The sequence below is a fragment of the Dipodomys spectabilis genome, unplaced genomic scaffold, assembly GCF_019054845.1.
Source record: "Dipodomys spectabilis isolate Male_0828 unplaced genomic scaffold, ASM1905484v1 ptg000051l, whole genome shotgun sequence".
NCBI lineage: Eukaryota > Metazoa > Chordata > Mammalia > Rodentia > Heteromyidae > Dipodomys > Dipodomys spectabilis.
Genome location: NW_024870728.1, coordinates 4,436,411 through 4,455,330, shown reverse-complemented (window position 1 = coordinate 4,455,330; position 18,920 = coordinate 4,436,411). Strand labels below are relative to the sequence as shown.

Here is an 18,920-nt window from a genome sequence, read left to right as displayed (position 1 = left end):
CAGTCCATGGCCATCTCATCTTCATGGCAATTGATTCTGAATCTTAATATAGTTAACAATTGTTATGCCACTGATAATTGACTGTGTCTACAAACAGAAGGATAATGAAATTGTCTCCTATGACCAGTTATGATGGCCTATAATCTTAGTACTTGAGAGACTGAGGTATGAGCATCATGAGTTTGAGGCCCATTGGTATGTATAGAGGGAGTAGCTCAAAGAAACAAAACCAAGGGCTGGGAAGGTGGCTCAGTGGTAGAGCACTTGCCTTGCATGCTCGAGGCCCTGGGTTCGATTCCTCAGCACCACATAAGAAAAAAGCCAGAAGTGGCACTGTGGCTCAAGTGGTAGAGCACTAGCCTTGAACTGAAGAGCTGAGGGACAGCGCCCAGGCCCAGAGTTCAGGCCCCACGACCGGACTCCCCCCCCCCCCAAAAAAAAGAAACAAAACCAAAAACAGCAAAAAGAAATCACCAAACTCCAATCATTGGCCAACTGATTTCAAGGAGGCTTAAATGCTATAGGATGTTTCCCTGTAATTATTAATGCCTTAAAGAAAATGTCACATCTATTACTTTATAGTTCATAGGTTTGTACATAAGTACCATTTTGATTTCTTTTTTTTTAATTTTCTTTTTTTATTGTGAAAATACTGTACAGAGGGGTTACAATTACATGGGCAAGATAATGAGTACATTTCTTATCAAGCATTGTAGCCTCCTCATTTGTTTCCCCTTCCCATCCCTTCCCATCCTCTCCCCTCTCCCTCACCTCCCCACCAAATCCTCCCCACCCCCCCCACGAAAGTTGTAAAGTTAGTTTTCGACATAAAGACTTGTACTTCTCATTGTTGCAGTGGGTCCACCTGTATCCCCATTTTGATTCATAAATTGCTCTTATTGGTTTGTTTTCCTTTAAAATAAATGTGATATAAATTTCCAGGAATCTGCTACTATTTTCATCTTGTATATCCTGTAAAGTTTGTTTTAGAAATTCCTAACATGTTTTCCATGAATTAATTTTGCCACATGGATGGGTGGGGTTGGGAGAGATCAAGGCAAATCAAAATGCATGGTACTCACGAACTGACATGCTGAATTGAAGCCTCTATGCAGCTACTTAATGATAATGAAGATACTTAAAAAATTAAATAAATAAAAAATAAATAAACCAAGGGGACTTTTTCTAAGTCAATGAATTTCCATACCAGTTTCTAGCAGCGTGAACAGGGCTGAATCCAATTCCTTACTTTTCTTTTTTAAATTTTTTGTTGTTATTACAGAGGTGACATAAAAGTCAGTCTTTTTGGACAATGTTACCCTTTCCCTTGCTCTCTCCCAGTTTTTCCATCCCACCCCCAACCACAAGTTGAATAGTTCATTTTCTACAAAGTATCTAGTGAGTAGCACAGCTGTATTTTTTCTTTTATTTAAATCAATGAATCTTTGTCTATAAGAAGAGTCTGAGAGGGTTAAGATGGACAAAGAGAGAGGGGAAAAAAGGCATCTCTGCAGACAAACTGACTACAGGCAGAAAAGCAATCAACAAAATGGAGTCGTCACAAGCATAGCTCAGAGACAGTGACATTGATTGACGAATTCTCTTCGACATTGCTAAGGTAAACCAGAAATACACACCTAGTTCTTTTGGCTCCCAGATAATTGAGCAGAATGCCTTTGCACAAAGTTGCAGAGCAGCAGCAATGCGCTGAGTTAGCAGAACACCATGCTGAAGGTCAGTGTGGAATTCTAATACGTAGATATGTGGCAAGATTTTGCTGACCTCCCTAATTAAGCAAAATTTTCCTTTCTTTCAATACAGTACCATCAGGAACAATGAATAAGCTTTAGAAAAGAGTCTTACAATTAGAAAGAGCTTTTTGAGCTCACAGACCCCAAGCCAATTGAGAATATGTGGTGATAAATGAATATGATCCTTAATTGTAATAGTAGTCTTTTAGCCTGTACCTACCTTCCCTTATCTGTCAGTGTTATTGTACAAAATTTGCATTAATATTTCTTTGTCCACCATTTTCTGTTTGAGAATATATCCAAATTCTAGTTGTTTCAGAAACACACACCTTAATTATCTTGTAGGTGGATAGGATGATTGTGTTGTGTCTGGCATAAATAGACAAAGTGGTCTGCTCCCCAGTTAGTGCCATATAGAATGACTTAGCTCTAAGCACTCAATATCTATCACACTTTGCCAATCATTTATTGTCTATCTTCAATCTAACAACTATATTGCAAACCAGTGTGCTTAGAATAACAAGGAATGTTTTACCAAATGTGAATTTAATGGGCTTATTTTGAAATAATATTCTTTAAAGTTAAGCAAGCAGTACCATATAATAATAAACTTATAGTGGCTACTTTGGACATCGAGTTACACTTGGGACATTGAGTATCTTCAGAATAATATAGAAAAATTTTAAATTTGAGTTTCATGGACTATAAGTAACCTCAGCCTTTTTTCCCTGAGAAAAATGACAGCTCTCCCCACATTTGCTGAATGCATACAAAAATGAGATGTTCTCTCTCAGGGACATTAGAAGCATTAACTTTCAAGAGAGACTTGAAGTTCCACTCTCAGGGAGACAGAAAGGAAAGGATATTAAACCTCCCGTAGCTGCAAGAATAAAACTGCTGACTGCAGCCTTATAAACCTTGTCTGACTCAGACAGCCTCAAGGGTCAGGCTGGGCTGAAAAGAAATCGAGCTACAAACAAACAAACAAACAAAAATAACCCCCCAAATCCCAACCCACAAAAAATTGGAGTGAAGTCTTGCTCTGGGATGAGGGTTAAGTTCAAGCAAACTCCTGCAGAGTATAAAAGTGAATATTTAAATTCTCTCGGCATTGTCTTACATGTACACAGAGAATGAAACAATACTTCACCTAGAAACTCTACTACAATGATCTTAAACTAAGGAGAGAGAAGAGAAGGGAGAGTAGAGAGAGGAGAAAGGAGAAAAGGGAGAGGACACACACATAGAGAAAGAAGAGAAAATGAGAGAGAGAGAGAGAGAGTGAGAGTGAGTGAGAGAGAGAGAGAGCGAGAGAGAGAGCGAGAGAGAGAGAGAGAGAGAGAGAGAGAGAGAGAGAGAGAGAGACTAGGTGCTGTGGCTCACCTCTGTAATCCTAACTCCCAGGAGGCTTGCACATTTCGGGTGCTGTTCATACTTGATTCTCGCTCAGCCTGTTCCCACTGCTTGCTCTTATCTTCTCTCCACACTACATATGGCCAACTCCTGCACACTGTGAAAGCCTGTCTCAAACGCAGACCATTCTAGGTCCATGATGTTTTTCTTGTTATCTGATTTTCTTACTTGAACCAAGCCAAACAATTTCTCTTTACCTTTCCACTCCTAACCTTAGTTTTCATCCTAGACTGGACCATAATACTCTATGTCTGTCTAAAAGAATTTTAATGTCTTGTGAATTTCTTATGACTCAAATATCTACTTCACCCATACTTTTTATGCCCTGCAGGGATTCCAGCGTGGCAGTTCACACACCATTAAGGGCCGCTTAATGCCAGATGGTGACAGAGTGGAGCCACTGTCCCTACAGATGAAGGAGGAGGATGAGGATGCTGCATCGGCTGATAATGCACATATATCAGACCATAATGAGATTTATAATGAGGAATGGCATACAATGATACGATCTGGGACGTATCTATAAATAGGTAACAATCGTAAATCTATGGAAAATAACCACAAAGCTTAAATATCTAGGAACTTTTCAAAAACACTTCTTTATTTTGCATCTTGAGTATGGATTAGCAAGGCAAATCTAGTAACCCTCAAATGACCACAATCATCTTATCCAGGGCACTGACACACTTCTGTGACTTTTTCATAATATTAAAAATAGTTGGTCGCTTAGGAGAGAGGCACCAATACGAACATGGGAAAAGGACTGCGTTCAAAGCAAGAACTGCTGGCCTTGGTATTGATTTCCTCTGTTGCTCTGAGAAATCTCCTCCCTGACATTTGGTTCCTTAGCGGAGTGACAATGACATGAACCTGGATCTTGTCAGGTTTCTCCCATTTCTTGGGTTGCTCCATTTCACACACGGAAACATACCGGCAATTTAGTGTGGCAGGGTAAGAGAACACTTGTGCGTTCTGTTTGTTTATCATATCACACAAATACACTCAACTGGTGGACTTCTTTGCATTGTATGAGGCTTTGGGAGAATGAGTAGTACGAGTGTGTTTCCAAGGTCAAAGTGACAGTGTCAGAGCATCTTCTTCATTAGCCTGGCACTTCACATGGAGCTTTCCAAATGTGGACAAAGATGGCCAATCAGCTTCTTTGGAATTAATAGCTAGTACAATGAAAAACAAACCTTGGTCTTCAGGTTAGACACTGAACTGACACAGCATCTGCTAGAGGAATGGCGTTGGGAGGGAGGAGGGAGGGGTGTTTGCAACTAACCATAAATGGAAACATACAATGAGCCTAGGAATCAGCTTTTATAGAATGGCTCAAGGGGAAAGGTATCATCAGTTTCTCCAGGTTGGTGGTGTCTAGTTTGTGTTTGCCTTTTTGCTCCTATTTGATCTTAATTCTTACATATTCAATATATAGAATAAATATGTGGTCTTTAGGTACTAAAATAACAGCACCGGGCTGAAAGGACATAGTTATAATTAACAAAAAAATCAAAATAGTGTTTGTTGATAACCAACATAAGATGTACAGGAAAAACAAAAATGAATATGACACGAAGAGTTCTAGCTTGGGAAACTTGAATAGATTCCATAACTGTCAATCATTTAAAGACAGAAAATTGAGGAAGCAAAGCCTAGTTTGTAATATTTACCTTTCAGTTTTGTTACATTTGGGATATTCTTAAGGTGTTCATGTAAGTGTGTTCACGTTAAGGTGTTCATGTGAGTAACTGGCATGTGTAAGTAAGTCTCCACTCTGTAAATGGTGTAGAGATAGAGTGAAAATCCGCAGGTATGGAGGGAAAGGCCTCGAGCCTCTCAGGAAGGAACAGTCCAGGTTTTCAGAAAGAACTTTAGGAAACACCACATCAAAATGTCAGATTTGCCGGGTGCTGGTGGCTCACGCCTGTAATCCTAGCTACTTAGGAGGCTGAGATCTGAGGATCATGGTTCAAAGCCAGCCCGGGCAGGAAAGTCTATGAGACTCTTATCCCCAATAAACCACCAGAAAACCAGAAGTGGCGCTGTGGCTTAAGTGGTAGAGCGCTCGCCTTGAGCTGAAGAGCCCAAGGACAGCACCCAGGCCCAGAGTTCAAGCCCCATGATCGACAAAAAAAAAAGTCAGATTTGTGGGATGGGATAGAAATCCAAGATAAAAATATATAAATCAATGATTTAAGAGACAGGAGAAGAATTAGAAATGAAAACAGTATTCTTGAAGCCATGGAGAAAAGAGCTAGTATGCAGAGGTTGGAAGCAGACATTTTCAGCTAGTTCCACCAACAGCTAATTACAGTAAGAAGAGAAATGATGTTAACACAATTGGTGACAGTAATATGAGTAACTGCAGCAAATTTGTGAGATGAGTCGGATTATAAAGACAGCATGCTTTTCATTGATTTTTGTTTGATGCTCCAAAGGAAGGGGGGGAGAGGAGAGATAGTTTGACAGAAAGATAATGTCAAGGAAAAGTGGGGTTTGTTTTGCCATTTATTTCGAAGGGAAGTTGGAGAAACATAAATGTTTATATGGATAGGAAACAAATACACTCAACATTATAAGAAGGCAGCAGTGAATCATAATTTCATTGAGAATGGTGACCATTTGTGGTCTTTTCAGACAAAGCAATGTTCAAGGAAAATGAGATTGAAGTAAGAAACTATCAGCTTCAAGTAAGGACATGACAGAAAGAGTTTCAGGAATTAATCTGAGACAACAAAAAAAGACTGTGATATTTTTCTCCCTGCCTAAATGAATAATGGTTAGAAATAGAAATGATTTGCTGAACATATGTGGACTAAAATAGTCAATTTAGGAGGCAGCAAGCATCTACCAGTCTATGAAACTTTATGGACCAGCATCTATGTTTGAGGCCCAGCAAGTATTATAATGAAAATGAACAGAAGGCATTAGGGGAAAGAGAAATAACCTGAGGAGGCCTTGAATTGGATAATTGGGTAGAAATGTGCCACCTGGATCAATTCTTCTCCTTCTAGAGAACTAGTTATTTGTTCTTCTGTTCTTTGCTAGCTTTTATTAGTTTACTAGAAAGTTTCCCTGGAGTTCTTCATGCCATCATCCCACAGCTGGAATTCACTCTGTTTTCGTTTTCTTTTTGTAATTTTCTCATCATGCCCATTGAAGGTGTCTGATTTTATGACTCAGGCAAGATTTATAAATCTATAGTTAATAATTTCATTCCTTTGGCTAAACGTAGCTAAGTACTCCTTTCAGTCTTTTTTGAGGGTGTAACAAATAAAAAGAGCTATATACTTAGAACATTAATGTCAATAAATTATGTATACAAACACACATATATATATATATATGCCAATTTATGTCAGCACATGGATATATGTACATATATGTACATCTTTGTATATATAAATAAAGGGAATAGATTGGGATAACTAACATTCATTGATCCTTATTTTCTAGGGCAGGAAAAATTGTTTTCCAAGACATCTTCTGTAATTGCTTGCACAGGAAGGCTGGTATCTGAATTAAGAGTGGCAGAATTTTGAGCAGGCCAATTTGGGTAATGAAAACAAATGCTCTGGTAATGTATTTAGTCTTAGACATTATTTTTTAGCTGGAAAACACTTGTGATAGAGATCATAAAGCTGAGTTTCCAAATAAGAAAAGTTAAGCTCAACAAGCAAGCCATGGCATAAGAAATGCCAGAAACTGGAGTCCCATCAGCTGATTCTGCTCATAAAACATGCTCTATTTTGTTATACAATGTAGAGTGAGAATTATTGGCCAGGGCAACATTCTGAAACCAATTGATAGAATTCAGGAAAAATAAAACACAAAAAACATAAAACTAGATATCTGATTTCTCTTGTAACACTGAAGATTTTAAGCCCAGAACACATACCGCATTTGAGATGTATGAGCGATGCTGGATTCTTGTAGACAAGCTAGGCCACAATAATAAATAAATTGACCTTGATTTAGGGCCTGCATCCTGACTGCTCTTGACTGTCCCACAGAGATTTCCTTTCCATCTTTCTTCAGGGTAAGATGGCCTTTGATGGCACAGAATGAGGAACCGCTTGACAGGAGTGGAGCTGTTTGAAGGTCATGATTATGTTACAGTGGGGGTTAAGGTACAGCCTGAGTTGAACCACGTGACTTGGGTTAGGTCAACTTATAACCAGAGGTTAAAGTGTGAGAAAGTTTAGCCTAGGAGTTCCAAACCGAGAGTGACATACATCCAGGAGTGACTGGCAGTATCTGGGAACACTTTTGTGTATCTAACTTTGGAAGTTTATTATTGACACATAAATCCAGGGATGCTATTCAACATCCATCCCATAATATATAGGCCAGCAAGGAACCATCTGACCCAATAATTTGATAACGCTAAAGGTGAAAGATTTTGTTTTATAAGACCTTACTTGTAGCTGCCTACTAACATTGAGTTACTTCTAACTTACACCGTTTTCTTAATGATTGTACTGAACTATGTGTGAAGCATAACATAACAAGGGGCAAGCTTTCCCTCCCCCATCCCAGCCTCTTCAGATACTAATATACTAAATGTCTCCCAAAAATCCAGTTATATTCTACCACATTGGAGACACGGTGGAGGAGCTCATGTGACAAGTATGCTTATGATATAAAATGAGGCTGTGTCATAACTGCAAAAACTAATATGAATGACAGAGATTCTGCTATTAGCATTTTCTCCTTTCATAATAAACCTTACAGAAAAGTTGTATCATTGTCACAAAATACGGAACGAATACTCCAGAGAGGATAAACTGAAAAAACAAAACCCACCACATCTTCATTGGTGGGTAGCTGCCTGGCTCACAAATTTAGTTCTTTTATTTTTTTAACCTTGAGAAAATAAGGTAAAAATCAAAACAAAAATTAAAAAAATAACTATTCTAGCTAGGACTGTGTGGGAAAGACAGGCTAATCCAAACCAATAATTTTTCTTCAGAGAAACACAAAATTATGTAGTCTGTACCCTTCAAGTTTAAAGGTATTTTAATAAGGATAATTATTTGCTGTTATTGGTTTTTCTTTATTTTTGACTGATTGGTTTTTCTTCTCGGAGAAAAAATGCCATAATAAGAGGAAAGGTCAAACACTGAAAACTTGAAACTATTCTGAACTATTTTAATAATGTAGTCCCCTGTCAAAATGAATTACAAAATAGTTAAGAAATGGTATAAATATTCTGGTTTTAAAAGCATATTGAGAGCAATTCAGTGAACCACATTTCTTAGTGAGAAAAATGTCAAGGTTTTGTAAAACACTGCATTATGCATCTGAAACTCAAGCTTACATGCCAAAATAATAATATATGGGATACTGTGACTTGCAGGTCATTAGCCAGGCTGTTAGAGTCATCAGAACACTGTACAAGCACTGTCTCTATCTACACACCCTTCTGACTGGGTTTCTGTGGACACTCAGAAATATTTCTGTTTTCCAGGGTCACCTTGAAGTCACTCAGATCTCTGTGTCTAGCCCTGATCTTGCCAGCAACTTCTTCTTGGTTGGGTGATCAGTACCTTTACCCCATCCCCACTCCATTTGTTACTCCTACTTTCTGCAGCACAGTAAAGACCCTACCATGCACCAAAAAGCTCAAGTGAGGATCAGCGGAATTATTCCTGACTTCTCTCTTTGTGATCCTATTATGTGATCCTATATATGGCCTTTGTTCATTTAGTTCTCAAGTAAAAAAATATATTTTATTGTGCATGTTTATGATGTTTAGCATACTATAAGATATGTGTGTGATGGCTAGTATAATGTGACAAATTAGCGTATTTCTTATCTCATAGTTATACATTCTCTTGCCACAAGACTCTTTCTGGTCTATTCATTTAACTAAAGTTCTGAATACAACACACAATTAACTGCGTTTTTGTAATGTACATTAAACTGTGTGTATGTGTGTATGTGTATATGTGAAAATGAGAGAGAGAGCAAGAAGAGGAGAGGACGAGAGAGCGAGCTAGTCATGGGGCTTGCTCTCAGCCCCTGGGTACTGTGGCTGAGAGTTTGTGCTCAAGGCTACTCTTTACTACTTGAGCTCTATTTCGGTCTTTTTTGCTAGCTTGGACATCCTGGCCCAGACTGGCTTTGAACCCTGATTCTCAGATCTCAACTTCCTGAGTCGCTAGGACTACAGGTGTGTGTCACCAGCACCTGGCTAAATAAAGAATTTAATTAGTTCAACTGTACCTATTTTACAACTGATGCTTTATATATGTATCACGTTGTGAACCTTTATTTTCAAGGGCGTAGATTTTCATTGGAAATGTGTTTTCAAAGGCACACTTAGAAAGCATCAGTCTTTATGGTTGCGTTTCACAATAAGTAATTTTTCTAACTCAATGGTTCTGAGATGTGTAGTGGAAATGACTTGTGACTGGAGTCTCGGGGTTTCCCCTGGTACTCCTGGACTCTGAGGATGCGCAGGGGCTGCACAGGATGAGGGAAGGCTGCAGCCATGCCTTAGAGGTGTCTTGCTCTACTTCTCCAAGAGTTCTCTTGCTTTATTTGTTTTCAAGCTGGTTTGTGAAGCAAGCCTTCCCAGTAGATCCCTCCTGGACTCATCAAAGGGCATTAGATGTTACTAGAAATATGTCCAAATGAAAGAAATCAAGGTTACCTGAGCTTCCACATTAGAGAGCAGTAGTATGTGAAGTTGGAAGAATGGGGGGTGGGGTGGGAGCAGAGAGCCCCCTCATAGCCTCCCCTTCTCAGAAGACTTCTTGCTCATATGACCCTAGGTGGCTGCTTAAATTGCTCCCTAAAATGAGTGGGTCAACTGAAATATTTTTGTTTGTTTTGCTATTTGGCACCAGCAGAAACATAATTGTGCATGTGCACATTAATTAAAGTATATATATTTATATGTATATATATATATGGATACAGACTTTGTATACATACACACATATTTGTGCTCACATAATTACACACACACACACACACACACACACACACACACACACACACACACTGCAGATCTGAGTCCAGTACTGTTTTTAATATTTAAGCTCTACAGTGAGGTAGGTAGAAATAAAGGGATATTGTTTCTGCATCTCACTCACCAACATTTCAGGAAAAATGTTGTATGTGCATATTCACACTCTAGCACATACAGGAGAAAAGAGCAAATATGGTAATATTTAAATATGTGGGGAAATAGGGGTTTCTTGCGACCTTTCAAACAATTTTTCCCCGTCACTCTAAAATTAATAAAATAAAAAAGTTTCTGACTTTTAAAAGAAATGAAATGTGTTTTAAAATGTGGCAAGTACATCTGGAGAAAATTATTTAAATATCCCTTCACAGTTTGGTAGCTATATATTTTCCTTTTTAAAGTTATTTTTTCTTTATTTGGGGGAAGAACAGGGCCTCATTAGTCCTGACCAGCCTCAAACGCACAATCTTTAGTGCTGAAATTATAGGTGTGTGCCCCCACACCCATCTACAGTTATGTATTTCCATAAGCCACTGAGTCTGAAGCGTTCATAGAAAAGCTCATCAAGTAAGGCAGCTGTCCTTTCTTTAAGACAACATGAACTCCAAGAATTGGAAATAAGAGGTCCTTATTATGCCTTGCATGCAGTTATTTCTCTTTTTTGGGGGGGGGCTTTAGTTTTCTGTACCCTTTGCCTTGCATATAAATTTATCCAATCCATGGAAAGGAAAGGCAATCACAGAAACAGTAGGACAAAGGATGAACTCGTGCTGGAAATACAACTTGGGGCAGAGGAAAGTAGAGAGGAGTAAGCGGGAGAAAATGAAGGCTGGGGCAACAGTGTTTAGAAAGAAATGTACTCATTACCTTGCTTGTGTAACTGTAACCCCCTTGTTCATCACCTTTACAATAAATAAATAAATATACACATAAAGAAATAAATAGTAAACAGAAATAAATACACTGAGAGAATTCAAAATAAAAAAATGGTCATCTGGCATTTTTACTCCTTTTTTCCGCTGGGTTACATTATATTGTGTGACCTGGAGGACAGCTATCAGATACCTGAGTTTGGCAACATCATGTGCAGAATGCTGAAGTCTGGCTCTAACGCTCGATCTACTTATTTCTATAATTAAGGCAAATATGCCATTTATAGACACTGAGCTTCTTCAATACAGAGCATACTACAAAGAATAAAATTTAGGAAGTGATAATTGCATGTCTTTTAAAGATCAGCAGGAAAACGATGAACAGTAACTATGAATAGACAAAATGAGAACAGTCAAGGTAAAATTAATGAAGCATTCAACCAAAAGCTGATTCCTGAAAAAAAAATCAAAACCTGAATTCTGGTGATTAGCAAAAGTTGACAGAGGGTTAAAAATGACTAATTTAGTTTTAATTGTAAATGGGTCCACAATAATGAAAACTCCATTAAGGACCTCTACTGAGATAATGCCTGGCTGTTAGGCTTGGGAGACTGGCTGCCGATTCCATTCTCTTTTTTCTTTCCCTTCTTTTAAATAATCAGGTTATAAAACCAAAACAAAGCAAAGTAACCAATGGGACAAATAAAAAATATCACCTTGGAGGATAGTGTGTGTTTTCACAATGATAAAATGGAAAGAGAATAAAATTGTATACTTCTTAAATTGTATGCTTTGATAGGAGTTTTCTATTAAGAAATGACTTAGAGCAGGATCCCCTGGGTTGATGCACAGAAGACAAAATAATAAAAATGCAGTATAGCATTACCCTGGGTTCCTCATTTTCTATTGTAATTACTTATAAATAAATTTAGGTTTGGGATGATTTCATGAAATTTTTTTTTTTTCTGTCCTTCGTGAGTATTGAACTCTGAGCCTGGGTGCTATCCCTCAGCTGCTCATGATGATCCAGTATTCACTGGCTGCCACAGGAACAGCCTCAGGACCTTGGCATCTACCTTGCAGCAATGAATCCTTCTGGTCCTGCTGCAGAGGGAAAACGTGGGGAACTGCTCCAGCTCCTTCTTGCCTGGCCTTGGTTCCTGAGGCATGGGACAGCCCCTCCACTGTCTGTACCACACCCTTCTCCCGGAGGAAGAACCACGCCTGGCCAGCCTCTGGAGGTCGACTGCTCATTGCCTCCTGGTGCTCACTTCTTTGAGGACTCCCTCAACCCTGGACCAGAAATGCATGCACCAGGTAAACACTCATCAGTAAGAGGGCCAGCTCTGGTCAGGACTCTGTCCTGGCCACAAATAGACATTACTCTATCTAGCCCCTGCCCATACTTCCCTCAGGGAACCTTTAATGGACTCCAGCCCCAGACAGAGGTCATCCTGTATGAACTCCCCACTCTCTCCATTCCAAGTTAAGGTTCCTCTTGCCTATCTTCTCTATCTTCAGAGTTGGGAGCGGGAAGTCATGTGCACACCTGGGCAATGTAGTTGGTGTGTTCACCTAGGAAGGCTCCAGGCCCAGCAGGCAGGTGCACTGGGCTGTGTCTGAGCAACTCCATCTCTGTACCACCAGTGGAGGGGCTCACAGGCATGGCTGACGTCCAGTGTTAGTGCTCTACCGCTTGAGCCACAGCACCACTTCTGGTTTTCTGGTGGTTAATTGGAGATAAGAGTCTCATAGACTCTCCTGCCTAGGGTGGCTTTGAACCATGATCCTCAGATCTCAGCCTCCTGAGTAGCTAGGATAAAAGGCATGAGCTTCATGAAATGATTTTAAAAATTCACCTTCAATTAAGATATAATTCTGAAGTGTAGTCTTTTAATTGTCCTTTAAATGGTATGCACTTTCTTTTTCGTGATGAAAACAGAAAGGGTTTGGAAAGGAATTGAGTACATTTCCCCAGTGGTCTGGCTGCTTGTGTGTGGTATCTTTTGTTCAAGAGCTCTTGGTCTTGGTTTATCATCTCCACAGCCCACCTTCATTTCTCCTGTAGATAATAGGTTCTCTTCAGGAATTTATAACTCTGGAATATTAAGACCCTTCTTCCCACTTTAAAAATCTTCTCCGAACCATAAAGAGAAAGGATTTAGCAAGGGATCCTTCATCTATCGCAGGAGTTACATTCCAGAGACCCCCCTGTGACAGGTGAAAATCCACGAAGCAGCAGCATTATATTTATGTTATTATTTAATATATATTTTAAGACTTTATAAACCCTTCCCACTCCCCTATAAACCTTTCCCACTCTCTTATTAACCTTTCCCACACTGATAAAAACTTCATATGCTCTTAAATGCATCTATACTGTTAAACCTACGTAATTTTAACAACATATAAAAGTCTATATGGGAACTCACCAGTGAAGTATACTACAACTTGAATGGTGAAGATCATGAATCATGTAGCTGTGCAATGCTGATGACAATGAAGGTAATGACAATGAGATGAATGTACTGCACAGCCAAGAGTAATATTATGGCACTTCTTCAGCCTTCCATGAGATGGTGCAGTATCATTGCCCTGGGAAGTAACTTCGGTTTCCACTGAAGGTGTAGGCATAATTGATCTCATCATTTGAGAGATGAATGTGGTTCTGGGGAGTTACCAGCACTGCTTTTTCTTTTGTTTTTGTTTAAATAAATCGGCATACCAGTCTCGATTGTATTTACGAAATGCTAGGAACAAAGCATCCTTCAGCCACTCTGAAGTTTTCTGACCATGCTGACCACGCCTGCAAGATGATTGAGTGTTAGGTCAACCTCCTCCTCTTCTCCAACTTGTACTTCATTTCCTTCCTTCTCATCTTCTTCACTTGCTAAATTCATCTCATCCAGGTTAAAAACTTGAGGCTTATAACCCCCTTCCTCGATGATGGATTTGCTCATGTCATTCCTCAGCTCAGTCTTTATCTGCAGAGGCAGCTTCTCCATGCAGAGAAATGCTCTTGGGTCCAAAGCGTCTTTGAAATTTGTTGAACCAGGCCTTGCTGGCCAGAATGGGGTTGGTCTGATGGGAGAGGTCCTTTACGGTCCTGCTTCTGCATTGTCGTCATCACCATCATGAACATATGTGCTTCCCACAGAACTATCAGGTAGTTTCTTGACCCTTGTCCTGATGGTGTTGGTATCCAGTGAGATATTCTTCTTCCTGAAGTTGTTTATACACAGGGACAGCACAGACTCTATCCTCGCCATGGCCTAATTGCAGGAAGTGACTCCCCTCTTGGCAGCCTTGTTAAAAGTCATCACTGCTGTAGACCTAATATTCTTCCTATCTTTCTTTGTGTAGTGAACAGTAGATTCATTGATCCCATAATGGTGGCCTACAGACACAGAGCTTTTGCCTTCCGTTAACATGTTGAGAATTCCACCATTTCTTTGATGGTAAGCATCTTCCTCTGGTTCTTGGGTTTACTTGGTTCTGCACCTTCAAAGGTGCAGAATATTTGGGTGGGGATTGAAATAAATGCAAACTTTTATGAAAATTTTACAAAAACACAACACCACAGAGCAACACCATGGACAGTGGTCAGACGTCGATGTGAAGTGGACAAGAAGAGATGCTGAACATAAGATCACAGTGCGGGAGAGCAAACAGACTAATGCTACAGTCACTGAGGCAACCCACACCCAGGATACAGAGCAGAGTGCCGATGAAATACATACTGTATTTTATCTTGATTTAATATTCTTTTAATATGTTTGCATTAACATCTTTATATTTGCTATATTGTTTTAAACATTTTAGGCAACAATAATTAAATGCATCAATATTGTATAAATAACTGTAAACTGCAAAATCCGCGCTATAGCAAAAGCTCAGTGATACAGAATTCATTTGTTTTTAAACCTGTGATATAGTGAAGCTGCAGTAAGTGAATGGTGGTATCGTGACAGATGACTGCACACGGTACTTCGGGGGAGATTAGGGAAATTTTTGCATAGAAATTTAAGAATTTCCTTCGGGTTGAGTCATGGACAAGTGTTTAATGTTTGTGTCAGTTTCGATGACTATAAGTTACTGGGAATAAACAAGAGAATAAATAATCTGATGTTTCTTTTCCCTCCAGAGAGAGTAGGAAGAACTATAATGGTACCACGGTTCATACTGATGTCACTTTTCACAAGAAAGCAGTAGAGAATTAAGAAAGTCATTCCATTTTGTGTCTGAATTTGAACCTACTGGGGTTTAGGAAAGATGGGAGAAAAGATGTTTTGCACATAAGAAGAAGTCAGTGGTGATTCTTAAACTGGGTATAAAAATGAGCATTTCCAAGCCGGGTGCGGATGTCTCACACCTGTAATCCTAGCTACTCAGGAGGCTGAGATCTGAGGATCCTGGTTCAAAGCCAGCCTGGGCAGGAAAGTCTGTGAAACTCTTATCTCCAATAAACCACCAGAAAACCAGAAGTGGTGCTGTGGCTCAAATGGTAGAGTGCTCGCCTTGAGCTGAAGAGCTGAGGGACAGCGCCCAGGCCCAGAGTTCAAGCATCACGACCAACCAAAAAAATAAAATTAAAGCAATTAGCATTTCCATTATACACCTGAAATCCAGTCCCTCCACAGAGAAAGTTTAGATACAACTTCTTTGCCCATCACCATATCATTTATATTTATACATACATACATGAACAGAAGGGTTACAGTTACACGAGTCAGGTAACGAGGACATTTCTCTTTGAACAATGCCACCCTTGCTCTCACTCTCTCACAGTTTTTCTCTCCCTACCCACAAGGTGTATAGTTCATAGTCAACATAGTCACCATATCATTTTTAATGTCCCAAATTTTATGTATCCCCCAAGAGAAAGCCTTTCTAACAAAAGAACATTCTGGATGACAGCTCAGACCAAAGTGTGAACACTGATAACTTTTCTCTCCATTTCTGTCCTTTAAAACTTATGGTAATTAGGTATCTGCATTGCAGATGCTTGCATTTTTTTCCAACACAATTCAGTATTGAATTTGCAAAGAAGGTATTACTATCGAATAGCTTAGTCCTGCTTGTTTTCTCCAGAGAAAATTCATATTCAACAACTAGTTTTCTGGACAAAGGATCCAAATGACTCAGAATCCCATTTGCCAATACTCAATTTGCCAATGACAATAAAAATCATTTGCCTAAAGAAAGAGATTTGTGTATGAAAGCAGAGTGGACACAGAGTGTCCTGTGCTCCAATACTCTGCTATGTAAAGTGTGGTCCATTATCTGTCTGCCAGCTCTAGTCTGTCCGGAATATACACAAAAGCCCCCCTCTACCATGTTCAGTTTCCTTTTCATTTCTTTAAACAGAAATGCTGGCATACATCTTACCACCAGGAATAGCTCAGAGCTCATGCTCTCAATTTAGTCTGGAGGAATACATTACATTTCTCTCCTCTTTGAAAACACTCTGTCAAATCTCTTTGCTCATCACCCAATAAGGATAAGGTGATTCAATCCAAATGAAGCATATGGTATTGTAGAACACATAGAAAGGATCTTTTTATAAAAATTCAGCAATACATCTTTGTATTAGAAACTATAAAATTACATTATTTACCTATAACAACATCCCTTTCCTCACAAAGAAAGGTTTTATATATAAAACACAACTCTGGTGTGTTAAGCTGAATGCCCGTTATAAAAAAAAGCATTCTCAAATAATAACTATAACTTAAAAGAACGGTAGCAAAATTTTACATGACTTCTGCATTGGAAAAATATCTACTACTTAAGAGTTTTAAAATATATTGACAACACAGCTGTCGACTTCTTAAAATGTTTCATCCTACATTACAATTCTATTTCTGAATCTTTTTCTCAGTCATTTGAAAAATAAACTTTTTTGTTTTTGCTTGTTAGAGAACTGATCAGATCAATTCATTAGTTGAAATGAGCAACATAAAAATAGGAACCCTGGCTCTTTGCTATTTTGTGTAAACCAGCCACGTATTTTCAAAAGATTTCTTTTGCCAACTCTCTGTCATCATTTTTGACATTTGTGGTGTTAGTATGGATACCCTTCGCTTCTTAGACAATGTCTCCAGCAGTACTGGGTACTTACAGAAGCACAGTCCTCAGACTTCTCTTCCACAAATCCAATCTGGCAGGGAGTCCTCTGGTTTTGCAACCAGTAGTCGGTGGATTCAAGCAAGCTGGCACTGCGCAGGACCTGGGGAAGCAGAAAACCAGACGAACATTCACTTGGCAAGTCTTTCTATTTAAACAAAGAAAACCTCTTCTAAAAGAATCCCAGATGTATCTTTTTAAATTTTCCTTAGAGTATCAGGATAGAAAGAGGAATGGCTAGCAGGATAAATAGTACTTTGACAAAGTGTGAACTACTCCCGAAATTGGCTTGAGATAGATGTTAACACTGCTAATTCTTTCCTTAGCAAATGTAACATCTGGAAAGTTCAATGTATGGCTGGCTTAAGTGATTTACAGTCACGTGATTGTTTTTTGGTGTGGCTACAAATGGGGGTACATTTCATTTGTGTTGCAATTCTTTCATAAGTTACTGATGCTTTGTATCTTTTAGGTGTCATCATGGTTTTCCTTCTGCTGCAAGAGTTTTCAACTCTTCTAGAATAGATAGGGAACAAGTTACAATTCATTTAACATTTCTAAGATATCACATTATTAAAAATATGAGGGCTAATTCAGTTGCATTAAAATAACCACTGTCTATTTGCTAACACTGTGACAAGACAAAACAAAAAGTCATATACATGAACTAATAAAGTCAAACATGATTTTAACATGTCTTGCTTTGGAGCTTGGATTTGAAAGCAATGATAAAAGGCACATTCCTCAATGCCAAAATATTTCAAAGACATAATCTCATCACTAAAGAATGATTCAACTTTCAATGTGTCTAAACACCATCCATATTGTATATGAAAATTTTCTCATCTTTATATCCTTAGATACCGAATAGCTTCCTTAAAACACATCTTGGCTTTAAAGAAACAGAAATGCTAGGTTCTGATGGCTCATGTTTGTAATCCTGGCTTCTTAAGAGGCTAAGATCTGATGATCACGGTTCCAAGCCAGACTGGGCATGAAAGTTTGTGAGACTATTTCCAATTAACTACCCAAAAGTCAGAAGTGGAGCTGTAGTTCAAGTAGTAGAGTGATATCCTTGAGCACAAAAGCTCAGCAACCGTGCCCAGGCCCTGAGCTCAAGACCCAAAGACTGATATACAAAAGAAAGAATAAAAGAAAATAAAAACAAAAACACAAATATACAAAAGTGGAATTTCAAACAAGTCTTAAATATTTTAAGAAGTATATTAGTAAGAGAGAGTTTTTGTATGGTTGAGGATATAAACACCAATTTTACTCACCATTAAATAGCTCATGATTATATAAATAACTAAAATGAAATAAAATAGTTTCCCATCAATTTTGTTGATATTTCAATTATTAATTACTTAATATTTATGCTACATAATGCTATGTTGGAAACCCTGAGTTCAGACACTAACATATTACCTGATTTAAACATCAAAAGTTGTGGTAGAATTTAATAGCTTATATAAGAAAAAGGCGTATACCAGATTCTAGCTTCTACTGAGTGCCCAACAAAGCTGAGCTGTGATTAGAAATTATTAATACCTTTATCCAGGTGCAGTAATTTGTCAGATGAGTGCAGAATTAGCATCTGAGAACAGTTTTCAGACCTAAGCGCTCCCAAACCATGACCGGTGCATTGCTTGCCAGGGGATTTTAGTTCCTCATTTCTGGATTCTGCCCAGTTCCCATCTATTCAGTCCTGCAGCCCATCCTGGTCTATGTGGTCTCAGTCCACTGTTCACTCTCTGTGTGATGAAGTTACCTCCTTGC

The 18,920-nt window shown here is 38.8% G+C and overlaps 1 protein-coding gene across 1 annotated transcript in view; it reads right to left on the bottom strand.

The window, feature by feature from the left end:
• LOC122107544 (SPHK1 interactor, AKAP domain containing) overlaps positions 1–18,920 on the bottom strand; it is a 93,206-nt gene that overhangs the window by 56,548 nt on the left and 17,738 nt on the right. The window contains exon 2 of the mRNA XM_042679330.1: positions 17,137–17,244. Within this exon, the coding sequence (XP_042535264.1) occupies positions 17,137–17,244 (108 nt within the window). The remainder of the gene's footprint in view (positions 1–17,136; positions 17,245–18,920) is intronic.